This window comes from Macrotis lagotis, chromosome X (genome assembly GCF_037893015.1).
Source record: "Macrotis lagotis isolate mMagLag1 chromosome X, bilby.v1.9.chrom.fasta, whole genome shotgun sequence".
NCBI lineage: Eukaryota > Metazoa > Chordata > Mammalia > Peramelemorphia > Peramelidae > Macrotis > Macrotis lagotis.
In genome coordinates, this window is record NC_133666.1 from 124,446,190 (window position 1) to 124,461,167 (window position 14,978).

A 14,978-nucleotide genomic window follows, 5' to 3' on the forward strand; every position below is an offset into this window, starting at 1 on the left:
AAAGACTGATGCAGAGAAGGGGAGTTATTCACATTAGAAAAGAATTTGTCACATAATTTTTGCCTGTTTTTCTTTTGCAAACCTCTCTAATACATTTATAAAACTGGATTTAGAGAAATGCAGTCAACCTACAACTTTCCTCTGTAGAAGTTATCATCAGACCTGATGAAAGTACTTACCGCTTGGGTCATAATTCCTTTCCAATAATCATCAACAATTCCAAATTTTCTTCCTTCTTCTGGCATTTGTGCTATAATGTCCACAGAACTAAAGATAGGCTCTAGGTACAACCACGTAGCTTGGCACTTCAGCCAGGCATCTAAAATTTCCTGCATCTGGACCAGCTTCTCTTCCCATTTCTGTGAATACAACAATAGCCATTCTGCATCACAGACCCAGAGGCAGACCAAACAAGTCTCAAGAGAATTACCATGCCCAGATACAATAGTATAGAGGAGAAATTTTTTTTCAAATCATATTTTTTGGGGGAATGCATTTAAGCTGTTTCTGCAGCCCCTATCTTGTCTCTCTTCAGGGGTAGGCATACAGAAGCATGAATTTCCTATCTTCATAGGAATTTCATGAAGTTGGAAGGGACATTAATATATTATCCAGTCCAACTCTTTCATTTTACAGATTGTAATTAACAATTCACATTTCTAGCACTTGGAGGTTTGTAAGGCATCTTACTTACAACTGTAAACAAACTTGCAAATATTATTACCTACATTTTGAGAGATTCAGTGACTTCCCTAAACCTAAATAATCAGTAAATGAGAGAACCAAAATTCGAATGCAAGTTTCTCCTGACTTCTAATCCTTCACTTCTTTCATTGCATTACAGTGCTTCTCAGATGAGTAATTCACCCAGAAGCGACTCACTTAAGACCATATAGGGATTAAATGACAGAACTGAGATCTGAATCCAGATTGACTTCTCCTGAATTAAGAAGTTCAAACTCATTAAAATTTTAATTTCTCTCTGAATTCTTATAATACTCCCAGCTAGTGCACAAGACTTAGATTTTATGTGACCTTCTTCCCCCTTCTGAATTTTCAAGAATCTATTTTAATAGAATGGAATCATTTTAGAACAGATCAGGGATGTCTTAAAACTTTGGTGAACTTTCCATGGTCACTTGAACTTGTGAGGGAAAGGATGGCACGGGTAGATAGAACCAGATTTTAGGATTGGGGAGACCTAGTTCATGTCCTTCTGATACATGCATCTATTTGAGGCTCTGCAGGTCACTACTTCTTAGTATCTTCATGAAAACTCCTTTTTTTTAAGATTGTAAATTACAGAAGTGTTGTAGAAATTTAACTGTAGAGGGAATTTCCATATCAGCAATCTCCTAAACAGATAGACTTGGTCTGAACCAATAATAATGAAAATTAATGTCTATGAGCTAACATACTTATAGCACTTAGTATGTGTTATTTGTTGTTTTTGTTGAATCATTACAGTCATGTACAACTCTCTGTGACCCCATCTAAGGTTTTCATGGCAAAGATATTGGAGTAGTTTGTTATTTCCTGAGCTTCTTAGCAAAAGGGGGTAAATTTGACTTCATAGGCATCATTGAGATTGGGAGAATGAAACTCATGGTCACTGGTTTTAGATAAGGGCATCCTTATTCAAAAGACAGGCTAAGTAAAAAGGGAGGGGGGGATAGATAAGGAAACAAGGAAGGGAGGAAGGAAAAATGGAAGGAAGGAAGGAAAGAAGGAGGGGAAAAGGAAGAAAGGAGGGTGGGGAAGAAGAAGGGAAGGAGGGAGAAAGGAAGGAGGAAGGAGGAAGGAGGAAGGAAAGGAGGGAAGAGGGAGGAAAAGAAGGAAGGAAAAAAGGATAGAGATGGAGTAGGAAGGAGGAAGGGAAGGTAGAAGGGAGGAAGGGAAGGAAGGAAAAAAGGATGGAGGGAAGGAGGGAAAGAAAAAAGGAAAGAAGGGAAAGGTGGAAGGAAGGAGGAAAGGAAGTAGGGGAGGATGGAGGAAAGGAAGGAAAGAAGGAAGAAAGAGGAAGAAAGGAGGAGGAGGGAAGAGGGGAGGAAAGGGAGGGAAGGAAAAAAGGAAGTGCTACATGCTCTACAAATAGAATCTCATTGGATCTTCACAACAAAGCTGATAATTATCACCCCCATTTTATAGTTGAGGAAACTGAGGAAAGCAGAGGTTTAGTGACTTGCCCAGGTCACACAGATACTAAGCGTCTGAGGTCAAATTTTCCAGATGGGGGCAGCTAGGTGGCACAGTGGATAGAGCACCAGTCCTGGAGTCAGGAGGGATCTGAGTTCAAATTTGACCTCAGACATTTAATTATTGCCTAGCTGTGTGACCTTAGGCAAGTCACTTAACTCCATTGCCTAAAATGAGTAAAAAAAAACCCAAACATTTTCCTGACTCTAGGTCCAGCACCCTATTTATTACCCACCTAATTGTTTCTATTAAGAAGGTATACTTATTATGTAAGGAAAACCACATAATTTCCTTTGGTGATGGAAAGTATTTGGATAAATATCAATGGAGTTAATATATAATAGTTTGGAAAATAGGTCACATACCTGGCACAGATAGTTCCAAAAGAGGAACTTCAATTATCTACATATCTATCTGCAGGAACTCTCTCTCTTGCCTCACTAATCATTTCATCCTCCAAAAGGAATGAGAACCAACAAGCAGGAAATTCTAACTCACTGAGGATATCTCACTGAAAGGAATTTGTTGCAGGTATGGAAATGTTGAGATCTGAGATGGGAGTAGAGGGGAATGACCACTCTCTCTTAGAGTTTGTAAAAGGAGATTCCAGGCATGGTCTGACATTCATTCAAGATTTTTTGGAAAGCAGAATTCAGACGAAGAATAGGTAGATTAAAATGCATCATAAGTTAATTGAGGAGTTTGCTCAAGAATGAAATTTTGAAGTCAAAAATAAAAACAATTCCAATAAGGGAGGAAAAAAAGGGAGTTTGTCGATCAGTCAATAAACATTTAATAAGTGCTTACCATGTTAGACACTGTGCTATATGCTAGGGATATATGTATTTTTAAAAAGGGCTACTCTCAAGGACCTTGCAGTCTAATGGAGGAGATTACATGCAAACAATGAATAGAGAGAGAGATCACCAACCAAGTTTGATTTTTTTAAAAAATTATAGAAGCTAGTCCCCATAACTGAGCACCATTCTGTAAGAATACTGAGCCTGTTGAAGGAATCTAACAAAAAGAGGTTGGGGTTGGGGTTTTTTAAGTTCGTTGAAAGAAAAAGGAAGAGCAAAGAAGGATAGAACCTTTGCTCTGGAGTGGATGGGATGACAGCTGACAACAGAGAGAAGGCAGAGCTGCTCATTTCTAAATTTGCTTCTGTTTTCTCTGCCAAGAATAAAGACAGTTGCACTGAAAATGACTCAACAGCACTGACTAACAGGGAGTTGATATCCAAAATAAGTATGGAGCTAGAAAGAGATCAACTAATTGCCTTTGATAAATAGCCCAGCCCATATAAGCCATATCCTTGGATAGTGAAAGAACGAGCAGATATGACCCCCAAAACCCACAAAATATGGGTGATATTTTAAAGATTATAGAAAATAGGAAAGGAACCACAAAATTGAAAGAGATCAAATGTCTTGATTCTCAAAAAGTGGTGGTGGGTGGATGGTAAGAAAACAAGTCTGAAAACTGAACGTTTTTGATTTTGATTCCAGGAAAAATTCCAGAACAGATCCACAAAGAGATGATTGGTAAATGATTAGAAGAGGAAGCAGGGATTAAAGAGAGTCAGCATAATTTCATCAATTTTAAAAGTTCACCAGAGATCAACTTTATTTCCTTTTTTTGGCAGGATTACTAAACTAGCAGATGAAGGGAAAGCTGTGGTTATTGTTTACTCTCCATTTTAGCAAAGCTTATTCTCATTCTAATAGCAAATATTCTTTTGTAGAAATGGAGAGGTGAACTAGAAGAAAATAAATTTAGGTGCATGGCAGGCAATTAATGTTTAATGATGCATCCAATGTATTGAATGAATGGATTCTAAGAGTAATTGTTAAGGGTTCCATATAAATGTGGCAGTGGAGTACTCCAAGGGTCTTGATCCTATTCTGCTCAACATTTTTAGCAATGACTCAGATAAAGGCAAAGATAACATGTTCATCATGCTTTTGGGAAATGCTAAGCTGAGAACCTGGATAATGAAGTTAGAATCCAAAAATATTGAATCCAATGAGATGAAATTTAGTGGGAATAAAGGTAAACTCTTACAACTGGGTACACAAAATCTACTCAGCAATGAAAAGAGAGAAGCAATGAATGGACAGGCAGCAATTGCTTGTGTAAATATCTGGGTGATTTCAAATATTTCAAGATCCATGTGAGTCAAGCTGTATTAGAGAGTACAGCCTCCAGGAATAGGAAAAGTGATAGTCCCACTGAACCCTGCCCACATAAAACTCCTCCTTCAATTCAATTCTGGGGATCAGAGATTTGAAGAACTTTAATAATCTTTAATAATCTGGAGAATGTCCAAAGAAAGGGAGACCCAGATGACCAAGGACCTCTAATTTATACTGTATGAAAATCAGTTGGAGAAACTAATGCTATTTAGCCTAAAGAAGAGAAAACTGGGGATGGGGAGGGTAATGACAATGGGAAAGTGGGGTGTGACAGATGTCTTCAAGTATTTGAAGGGTTTTCTGGAAGAGGAAAGCTTAGACTTGTTTTGTTCTGTTTGACTCCAGAGGGCAGAGACAGAAATGAATGGAAGCTGCCAAGAGAAAAATTTAGGCTCAAGGTCAGAAAAAATTTCCCTTTATACTAGAGATTTCCTTCTGAAGGCCCAGAGGTCTCTTCTGACTTCCAAATTAAATGATACTGTGATTCTGTGGAAATTCCCTTCACAGATACAGATTAACAATTCATCTGTAACTTAGATTGAAAAGACTTTCTTGAAATTTTGTTAGGATTTTGACATAATCACCAAAGTATGAGTCATAGGCAGGACTTGACCTCGATCTTCAGCATTCTAAAACCAAGTGTAGGATCAAATGAAATATTGTGTAATTTAGTTCTCAGTTAGTCATGTCCAACTCTTGAACCTATTTGGAATTTTCTTGGCAAAGATACTGGGAGTCTTATGTCATTTCTATTTCCTTCTCATGTTACAGATGAGGAAACTGAGGCAAATAGGGTAAAGTGATTTGCCCAGGGTTACACAGCTAATAAAGATCAGTTTTGAGCTCACGGAAAGGAGCCTTTCTGACTCCAGGTCTGGTGCTCTATCCATTGGGTCATCAAGCTATATGGCACGGTATAAAAGTGCTTTGCAAACTTTAAAACACTAGATAAAAGTTAACCATTGTTATTCATGGGAGGGGAGCAACATTGTTTCTCCAATAAATTCAGATGTAAAGCTATTCTACTGATGCTAGATTTAGAGAGTTGCCTGGGGACACTGAGATCTTAAGTAACATAACTAGGGTCCCATAGTTACCTGTCAGAGCCTAGACAAAGTCAGATTTTCTGGACTACTCCATCACACCACACTACTTCATATTTATTAATTTCAAATTTCCCTCTAAAGACAGAGATTTTGGTCTCAGGACTGGAGGAGCCTCCTCATTTCTAATCTTCCCTTCTCTGTGCATTTGAAAGAAGATAGAAAAAGACATCATGTTCTGCTTTCCAATAGTTTTGGGGGGATCTTGGACCATTAAACTAGTTTAGTCCTGGAACAAAGGCACTTAACAAATGCTTGGTAATTGGTTGTGTGATGGGAATTTTTATTTTTTATTTTATTAATTTTTGTTATCCAGGGTTCAGGATCATTCCTTCTGCAACTTTTGGTTAACTGAAAGTCTATTTTCTGTTAATATAAACCTCACCTGACTCATGAAATACTAATCTTTAAAGACTTTTGATCTTCCAGAGATAAGGGACTAAATGAAAAAAGGGAATACAAAATCTTTAAAGCCTCCCCAAAAAAGATTTTATTTGTGGAAAATTTTCCTGACTCCAGATCTTTGTGACATGTAAATGTCTTTCTCTGAAATAGCCCATTGTAACTTTTAAAAAATGTAGTTTGATAGTATAGTATTTTGTAAACTCAGTCTTTGATCTAGAATCTTAGTTTAACTCTAAAGTTTAATTATATTTGTTTCCTTAGTGGATATATGAGATTATGATTCTATTTAACCACATTTTTTTCAACATTTTGATATTTGAAGAAAGCACAGGATTATCAATGTCTTTTTAAAAAACTTTTACAGCATAAAAAAGGGACAAGATTACATATAAGAATTAAATATAAGAGTTATCTCTTTGCCATAATTTTGTCAATAAAAAGCTTCTTTAGAATCCTTATCTTTGTTCAGGGTTATTTTTTTCTGAAGCCTGAGTCTGTGCTGAAGTATAATAAAATCTAGATTTTTTTTAACCTCTATAATTTCTGTGTTATGGTAGATTTATATAGGCAGCAGTAACTACTATATGAACTCAAAAAGGTGATTATGTCTCCCACAACCATTGGTTAATTTGCTGACTCCTTTTCCCAGGAAACCAAAATTCTTGGAGGACATAGGGAACAGGAGAGTAATTCAAGTCAAGCAGCTGAGTCTATGGAAGTTTCATATCTTGGAGGAAGAACTCAGAGCACTTTTTTCCCCAACCCACGGCCACTTACCCGAATTTCAGTTTCTATCGGTTTGATGAAAGGTGACCCACACATGGTCTGTGTCTTTATCACGTGATCATCAAGTAATAGCTGAATGTCATCAACTGAACACAGGATATTCATTTCCTACAAATACAAAAATTCACACAAACACACCCCCATTCACATAAGAATATTGCAAGAACAAAATGTTCCATAAAGTCATTTATGTTAATAAAAACAAAAATAACAAAAATAAAGTTGAAAGTGGATTTGGAGAAGAATATCATTACTCCATTTTGTGAGATAATTGCAGTTACTGTATAAATTACTGAATGGAATCTCCCTTCCCCTAATCATTTTAAGATTTCAAAAGAAAACTCATAGGACTTTGAATATTTCCCAGAAACTCATTCATTTTTCCTAATCCTATCTAATAAGACACAAGCAGGCACACACCCACTCAAACTGCAGAATAGGAGCTTAACAAATGTGAACAATTGATTGAAAAAATAAGATATGCTAAAGGATTTATAAACTTTAAACTTTTTTCTTTTACTAAAAATCCACCTTCTTCCCACCTACATATCCTGTCTCAAAAGGAGATATTATATATCTATAGATGTATGTACATGCATATATGCATACATATATTCACATATATGTATTGTGAATAGTGAATTTTACCCTATATGTGTGTGTATTTTTAAAATTTTTTTTTGGATCTTTAAGAGCAGAGCTGGTGGGTGAGGTCACATCCAAGCTAGAGAAAAAAGTCTTTAGCATAACTAATAGGATACTCCTTTTACTGGAATGTCTGATGTTTGGCTCCCCTACTTTTCCTGAGGGCTGATGTTTCATATTCTGCCTTCTGATGGTCAAAACTTTAAAAGCATTTATGTACTAGGCACTTGTGCTTTATCAGTTTATAATTATTGTTTCAATTCGTTCCTCATAACAACCCTACCGCTAGTTTTATTCCATTTTATAGATGAGGAAAAATCTAGGAAGTATCCAAGGAAGAATTTTAACTCAGGTCTTCCTTACTGGTGCTTTATCCACTGTACCATCTAGCTGGTAAGAAGTACTCTGGTCCTGTTTCTGTCTCAGTGAGTAAGAATCAATTTCTGTTACATATAATCTTTATGCTCATATATAATGGAATATTTATTCTCTTCCTTGAAGATAGATTTTAAGTGATTAATTTTTCCACTCCCATCTCCATTATGATCATAGCATAAATATGTGCACAGAGATCACAGCTAATCCAATTGAGATAATGCATTTCAAAGCACTTGGAAAAATACAAGTGCTGTAAAAATATAGAGGATTATCACTATCATTAATCTTTTATTCCAGTGCTCAACAAATGTGAATTTTAATAGATGAGCATGCATACACACAGGAACATCCCTAGTTAGGTGGCAGGTCAGGAAAAATGAAATATTCTCTCCACTCTCCTTTCCTTCCAATATGTGTATACAGGTACAATCAACTCAATTAAATTCCACAATTGCTGCACTTTGGGTAGGCATTAGGGAGACACACAGACAAAAAAAAAGACATTGCTTTACAGAAGACATGATCTGATAATAAACTTGAAATGAACATCAAGGCCATTTTTTAAAAATAGAAAACTTGGTACAAAAAGGTAAAACAAAGCCATTTGGGGGTCTTTTTGAAGGGAAGAGAAGTCTTCATCCCCGTCTTTCTTGTCCTTCCTGTATATATTTGTCTTGTAAGGATAGAAAATTCAGGGATCAATTACTAACTAATATGTGCCTGCACCCACAAGCATAAATCTAACAAAGCACCTCAAAGATATAACCAGTCATCTGTCACAAACTAGTGATGACCCTGAATGTCCATAATGTAGTATATTTACCTTTAAATGACATGGTGGTGATGATGATGATGATGATGATGATGATGATGATGATAGCTAGCATTTATTTAAATAGCACCTACTATATGTCAGGCACTTTGTTAGGTAATTTACAAATATTATGGGTTGGATCCTGAATAAGCCTAAGTACCAGAGGATCATAGATTTTAGATACATCCATCTAGAGTTAGTAAAAGAAATCTCACTCATTTTATGGGTGAGTGATTTGCCAGAAGTCATAAAATTGTCAAGTAGTAGAGGCAGGATTAGAACTCAGGTCCATTAACTCTACATCTGGAGATCTTTCTGTTTTTTGAACATGTAGTCTCCCTCAATAGCTGCTCTGAGTGAAAGTGAGGGACCTACAGTGTAGGAATTTTTTTTTCAGTTTTGTATTTTAATAATCCTAGAATAGTGCTTGCCACAAAGTAAGAGAGTACTGTGAAAAAAAAAACTGTTCATCAATTGATTGCACCAATATTCCCTTATATTCTGTGAGTTTCTTGTTCTTTTTCTACAGAATTTCTGGTGTAGCAATTCACCATTTATGGCCAATAAGTTTATTGGGGTTTTTTTCCTACAAATCTCCAGGTTGTAGCAACTCACCCTTTGACAAGTAAATAATCAGAATATATAAAAAAAGACCGCATTAATGTTCAAAACTTAGTAAAGGAATGATTGTGAGTTGGTTCCTTCCCCCAACATCTCTATAAAAACATGACAGTCAGAATGTCTGACTTGCTCACCGTGTCCCTGTATTTCGAAAAGCTAAAAATCATGTTGGCCCATTCCGACTTCATTTTATCCATGTTTTTCTCCAGGGAATATTCCTTACTGGCTGCTACGCTAATAGGCTCAAGTCTAAATGGAAAGAAAGAAGAAAAAGAAAACAACCCAGAAGAGACATTTTAACATAGCTGTGAAGAAATTCAGAAAGCTTTTGGTCTTATTAACACCTATTTTGACCCACCTCTACAGAATCTATCAGAAAAGTGATGCATCTCATAGCAGAAAAAATACAAAGCTCTGAAGAAATTTCAGGTCTTGGAGTCATTTTCTACTTTTATTTCTTGTCCATTTCCCCATGACCTGATTTCTTTTAGGGTCTAATCTGCTGGAAATAACTTATCCATCCCCTCTCTACTATCCTTACCATTTCTCTTTCATTACAGTTATATGTGCCAACAATTTACATTCTCCACAAGACTATATTGTCTATGAACTTGGGGAGTTTTTGTTATTCTCTTTTGGCTTAACATTGTATTTTGCACACAGTGTGTCATTCATGTTTAGTCGAATTGAATTAAGTCACAGGGCTTATGCTTATTCTTTGCTGCTTTAACCATATCCAGTACCCTTTATCCACTTCTTGTTGTTTAGTCTTCAATTATATCCAATTCTTCATGAATCCCTTTGGGATTTTATTGGCAAAAATACTACTAGTTTGACTTAGCCAAATAGAGTTAAATGACTTGTCCAGGGTCATCTAGAATTTCATAGGATGAACCCCTAGAAGCAGAGGTTACTAGGTTGCCTAAGGAAGGGTGAATTAGCTCTAAGGCTGATAAAGCTGTTCAAAGCTCTCTTCCAGAACTGTAATAGGTATAGGTCAGGTCTTTCTGATTCCAGGGCTGACTCTCTATTCATTGGAATACATAGCTGCCCCTGCTTACTCACACATTTTAAAATGCTATCCACCTGCAGTCTTTTTTTTTTTTAGGTTTTTTGGTAAGGCAAACGGGGTTAAGTGGCTTGCTCAAGGCCACACAGCTAGGTAATTATTAAGTGTCTGAGACCGGATTTGAACCCAGGTACTCCTGACTCCAGGGCCAGTGCTTTATCCACTATGCCACCTAGCCACCCCCACCACCTGCAGTCTTAATGCAGATGGAAATATAATTTTTTACTTTATTTTTCTTACTTTTTTGTGTGTGACATGGCTAATATGAAAATATTTTGCATGATTTCACATGAATAAAATTGGTATCATATTTCTTTCTCAATGGATGGGGAGGGGTTAAATGGGGAAAAGAATTCAGAACTCAAAAAAAATTTTAAATGAATGTCAATGTGAGGTTCTGTTTCTAACACACCTGTTCTTAGGCAACCTGGTAACTTGCTTCTAGAGGTTTACCATATAAAATTCTGGATTTGATCTGGATCAGTTTTAGCTCTAGAGCAGCTCAAAACTCCTGAGCTTTAGAGATTCACCATTAGCTGGTATAATTCCATTATCTGGGCTTACAGGTATAAGGGAATGTCTTGGGATGGGTTGGAGAAGGGACAATTAATTTTCTTCTTTTTATGAAGCCAAATAAATCATATTTTACAGAGTACTGGAGCTGAATAGGACCATAAGAGACATATCATACAATACTCTTATTTTACAGATGAAAAAATAGAGGCATATGGATGAAGCAATTTGATCAAAGTCAAAAAGCTAATTAATGCCAGATTTGGAACCAAAATCCATGTCTCCTAAATGTACCTATTGCTCATTCTTTTTATATTGCTTTACAGCTCCAAACTTTGCTGGGGAAAAAATAATCATCACTCTTTCTGTAACTCACATGGAATGACAGGCACTAAATTTCTAGGGTGGAATTTGGGACAACTGTTTTATGTTAAAACAATTAACACTTTTATGTCAGAAAACAGGAACATGAACTTTCAATTATCCATAATACTAATTAATGGAATCAGTGGTGCAGAGAACCTCAAACAACCGTTAATCCAAAAGACATCATCAGATTTCCTTTTCTAATTATGGCTTACTAAAGATAATACCAAAATAAGTTTTTCTTCCCTGAGCACACTTGGATTAAGAGAGGGTGGCAGCCAGCCCAGGAGTGTGCTCATAGCCAGAGAAAGCCAGTTTGGGATAAAAATGTCACCACAAAGAATTAATAAGGCAAATATTTCCCACACAGATAACTGTGTTAATTACATACAAATGAACAAAAGAAATCTAATAGGGAGGGCAGAAAAACTATCATTCCCTTTTTAATAAAGGAGAAAACGAAGTTCAGGGTTCAAGACTTTCCTAATCTTTGCACATAGTAGATGTTTAATTTTTGTTGACTTACAAACAATAATAATTATAGTTAGCATTTATATATCCCTTTAGAGTTTGCAAAGTATTTTACATAGCTATCTCATTTGGTCCTTGCTAAAACCAGGAAAATAGGTGTAATTTTTAGCCTTTTTTGATGTTGTTCAGCCATTTTTCATGACTTCATTTGGTATTTTCTTGGCAAAGATACTGGAGTGGTTTGCCATTTCCTTCCCTAGCTCATTTTACAGATAAGGAATTGAGACAATCAAGGTAAAGTAGATCCATCCTGGGTATCTGGATTTGAACTCAGGTCCTCCTGACTCCAGGCCCAGCACTCTATCCTCTATGCCACCTAGCTACCTCAGTCTCATTTTCCAGATGAGGAATCTGAGGCTAAGGCAGTCGCTTGCCCTCAGGCTCAAGATAGTGAACTTAGGTCTTAATGAGAACAAGCCTGGCATTCTTGCTCCTTCCTTTATCAAAACCAGGAGTCCTGATTCTTGAGACCATACACTTAGTAGACCTGGCAAGGTCTGTGAAAAAGTCTAAATTTGTGTGCTTCATAACCAAACTTTCTACCACCCGTTTTCTTCAAGTGCCCAACTCCTCATTTTGCCCTAGGTCTCTTCCCATACTGAAGGCCTAAACTACAAGAGTAAGACTCATCATCCAAACCCAGCAGCTTGGTATTCCATTCTGTCAGGACTTGTTCTAAGTGCATATGATAAAGCCTTTTAATGAATGTCAAGTAATAAATTATGCTAAAGTCTTATCCCTCCTAGTTAGTAAAGTTCCTTTACTCACTGTTTTTCCTATGGAGTCCTTTATCCTAAAGACCCTTAAAGACCCCCTAAGATGGGAAATTTCAAATTCTATGACATATACACAGAGGGGAATTCCAAGGGGACAGATAATTTCAAGTAATGCTCTGGAGAAGTATGGGGCTAGTCCTGAATAGGATTCCTAGGACCAAAGACTGCAATTCACTTCCTAAATTATCTGCCATTCATACTCCTATAGTAGAAAAACCGAGAGGGTGACATGAATTATGGAGAAAAGTCAAGATTTAAAAATATCAGGAGTAGTAGGAAGAATATTGAACTTAAGAGTTCAAACTCACAAAACTAAGTTTCAAGTTTCAATGTAACCAATTTCTCTGAATTTCCTCATCTTTAAAATGGAAAAATTATTAAATCCATAGGATTTTTTGTGGGGATCAATAAGATTCTGAACAATGTTCCCTAATTACAAAGTGTAATAGGACTTTGAATTTGGGAATCGGAAGATAGTGTGCCAAGCTAATTAATAACATATGATCTTGGTGATGCAAAGAAACATGGGCATAGGGGGTGATGAGATCAGTTGGAGACAAACTTTATAAATCTCTTGTTTTGTAAAGGGAATCTTCCTTGTCCTTCCACACCTGAGGGCCTGACCTTCACCCTTATTTGGATTTCATTGTTTTTTGATGGGGCAGCCAAGGAGCATTGGCTCTAGAAGACCACCCAAAAGAGACCCCTCCCCAAAAGGCAAAATCTCCAATGAGGGACTTGGATCATGCCCAGGTCATCATCTCCTCCCATGGACTCTGGGAGAGAATTTAAGGAGATCCAAGGGGGGTGGGGTGGGGGAAGGCAGTCCTTTTGACCTTCCAGTCTCCCGCTGAACCCTGGTCAGCTGACCTGGCCAATTCAATCAGCAATCCATGTGGTCTTCTCTTAAATTTTTTCTAACTTTTCTATCCCTTTCTTAATATGTTGTAACTTCCTTTAATAAATCTCTATTTTCCTTCCAAAACCTGCATTCCCGAGTCTGAGTTGTGATTCTTAGAGGAGCAGAACTGAGCCCAAGAAACAAATCAGCAGCTACATTGGGCCTCTCTAGAGTCTCAATTTCATCATTTATAAAATACAAACAATAATGCTTACTCTACCCCACCTTGTAGCTTTGTTGTATGAAAAATTCTTCATAAACCCCCTGGTGTTATATAAATTATTTCAGTTCAGGAAACATTTATTGGTACCTACTATGTGCTAGATATTATTAGTCACAAGAAACTCAAAGGAAAAATTAATTAATCCTTGCTCTCTAAGAGTGAATATTCTTGGGCTGAGGAAATTCTAAATTTTTCATTTATCAGGACAAATTTCAGAGATCAGTAAATGCAAACATAGAGCCACACTAGTCTATCACAATGAAAGGGTTGAAACAAACAATAAGGTTCTTTTAAAATTCTAATATTCAAATTCAATTTCTAAATTCTTTGATTTATTATTTCATTACCTGAAACAGGTGGCAAGGGATGTTTGAAGGTAGAAGGGAAACTTAGAAATATCCTACTTTTCATTTTAAGGGAATCTCTATTTTAATGGATTTTGGGGAAGTGTGTTTTGGGTGTGGTTGCTGCCCATTGTCTCATCTCAATTTCCTAATCCCAGTCATTCATCCGAAGCTGGGAATTAATACTTTGCTTATAGTTAATGATTCATTGTGAACCTTATTAAGAAATATGATGAAACTTTAAATGCAAAAAAAGGGGAAAAAAAGAAATGCACAGATATGGGGTTCTCACAAATCTTTTTCAATCCATGAAAAAAAATCATCTAAAGAAGAGCTCCAATACTTACTTATCAATAAACTTGCTAATTCCAAATTCCAGCATGTTTAAAAGACAAGTTGTTTCATCTGGCTTTATTTCAACCCCCACTATTTCACTGATCTAAAACAGAGGAAGAAAATAGATTAGATGGTAGTAACATGATCTAACATTGGAAATTCATAATACTTTCAAGGCTCGAAGCAAGAAACTCAGTCACATCTGATTTTTCATGACTCATTTTGGAGTTTTCTTGGCAAAGGTACTGCAGTGGTTTGCCATTTCCTTCTCCAACTCATTTTCCAGATGAGGAAACTGAAGCCAACAGGATTAACACAATAAGGTCACAACACTAATGGGTGGTTGTTGTCCTTTGTTCTTGAAGAGGACCAAAATAAAGTCACTATGTTGGGAGTCATGATACAGTGTGTTTGACTGACTGATCAGAAGGGTCAGGCACAAATAGTCTTATGTGAATAATTGCAGTGGAGATATCTCTAAATTTATGCATAAGTGTCTGGGGGGCAGATTTGAACTCAGGAAGATGAGTTTTCCACAGTGTCACTGTACTTTGTAACATAAACACCTGGATTCAAGTTCCAACTCTAAGGCTTACTAGTTCTTTGACTTTGAACAAGTCAATTAACTTTTGTGTCTCTGGCAACTCCCTAAGGCTTATCTAAATTTAGAAGGGTTGGAAATCTTTATTTTCCCAACAAAAAGATATGTTTAAGGCTTGAAAAGTTACATAATTATCTAATTTGACCATCATGACAACCTTGTAAGATTGGCCTTC

At 36.5% G+C, this 14,978-nt stretch overlaps 1 protein-coding gene across 5 annotated transcripts in view; it reads right to left on the bottom strand.

Annotated features, from left to right (window-relative positions):
* DNAH3 (dynein axonemal heavy chain 3) overlaps positions 1-14,978 on the bottom strand; it is a 195,390-nt gene that overhangs the window by 110,001 nt on the left and 70,411 nt on the right. For all 5 annotated transcript variants that reach the window (XM_074208291.1, XM_074208288.1, XM_074208289.1 and 2 more), the window contains 4 exons: positions 14,214-14,305; positions 9,278-9,392; positions 6,677-6,793; positions 180-359 (listed from right to left, as the gene is read on the bottom strand). In XM_074208291.1, the coding sequence (XP_074064392.1) occupies positions 180-359; positions 6,677-6,793; positions 9,278-9,392; positions 14,214-14,305 (504 nt within the window). The remainder of the gene's footprint in view (positions 1-179; positions 360-6,676; positions 6,794-9,277; positions 9,393-14,213; positions 14,306-14,978) is intronic.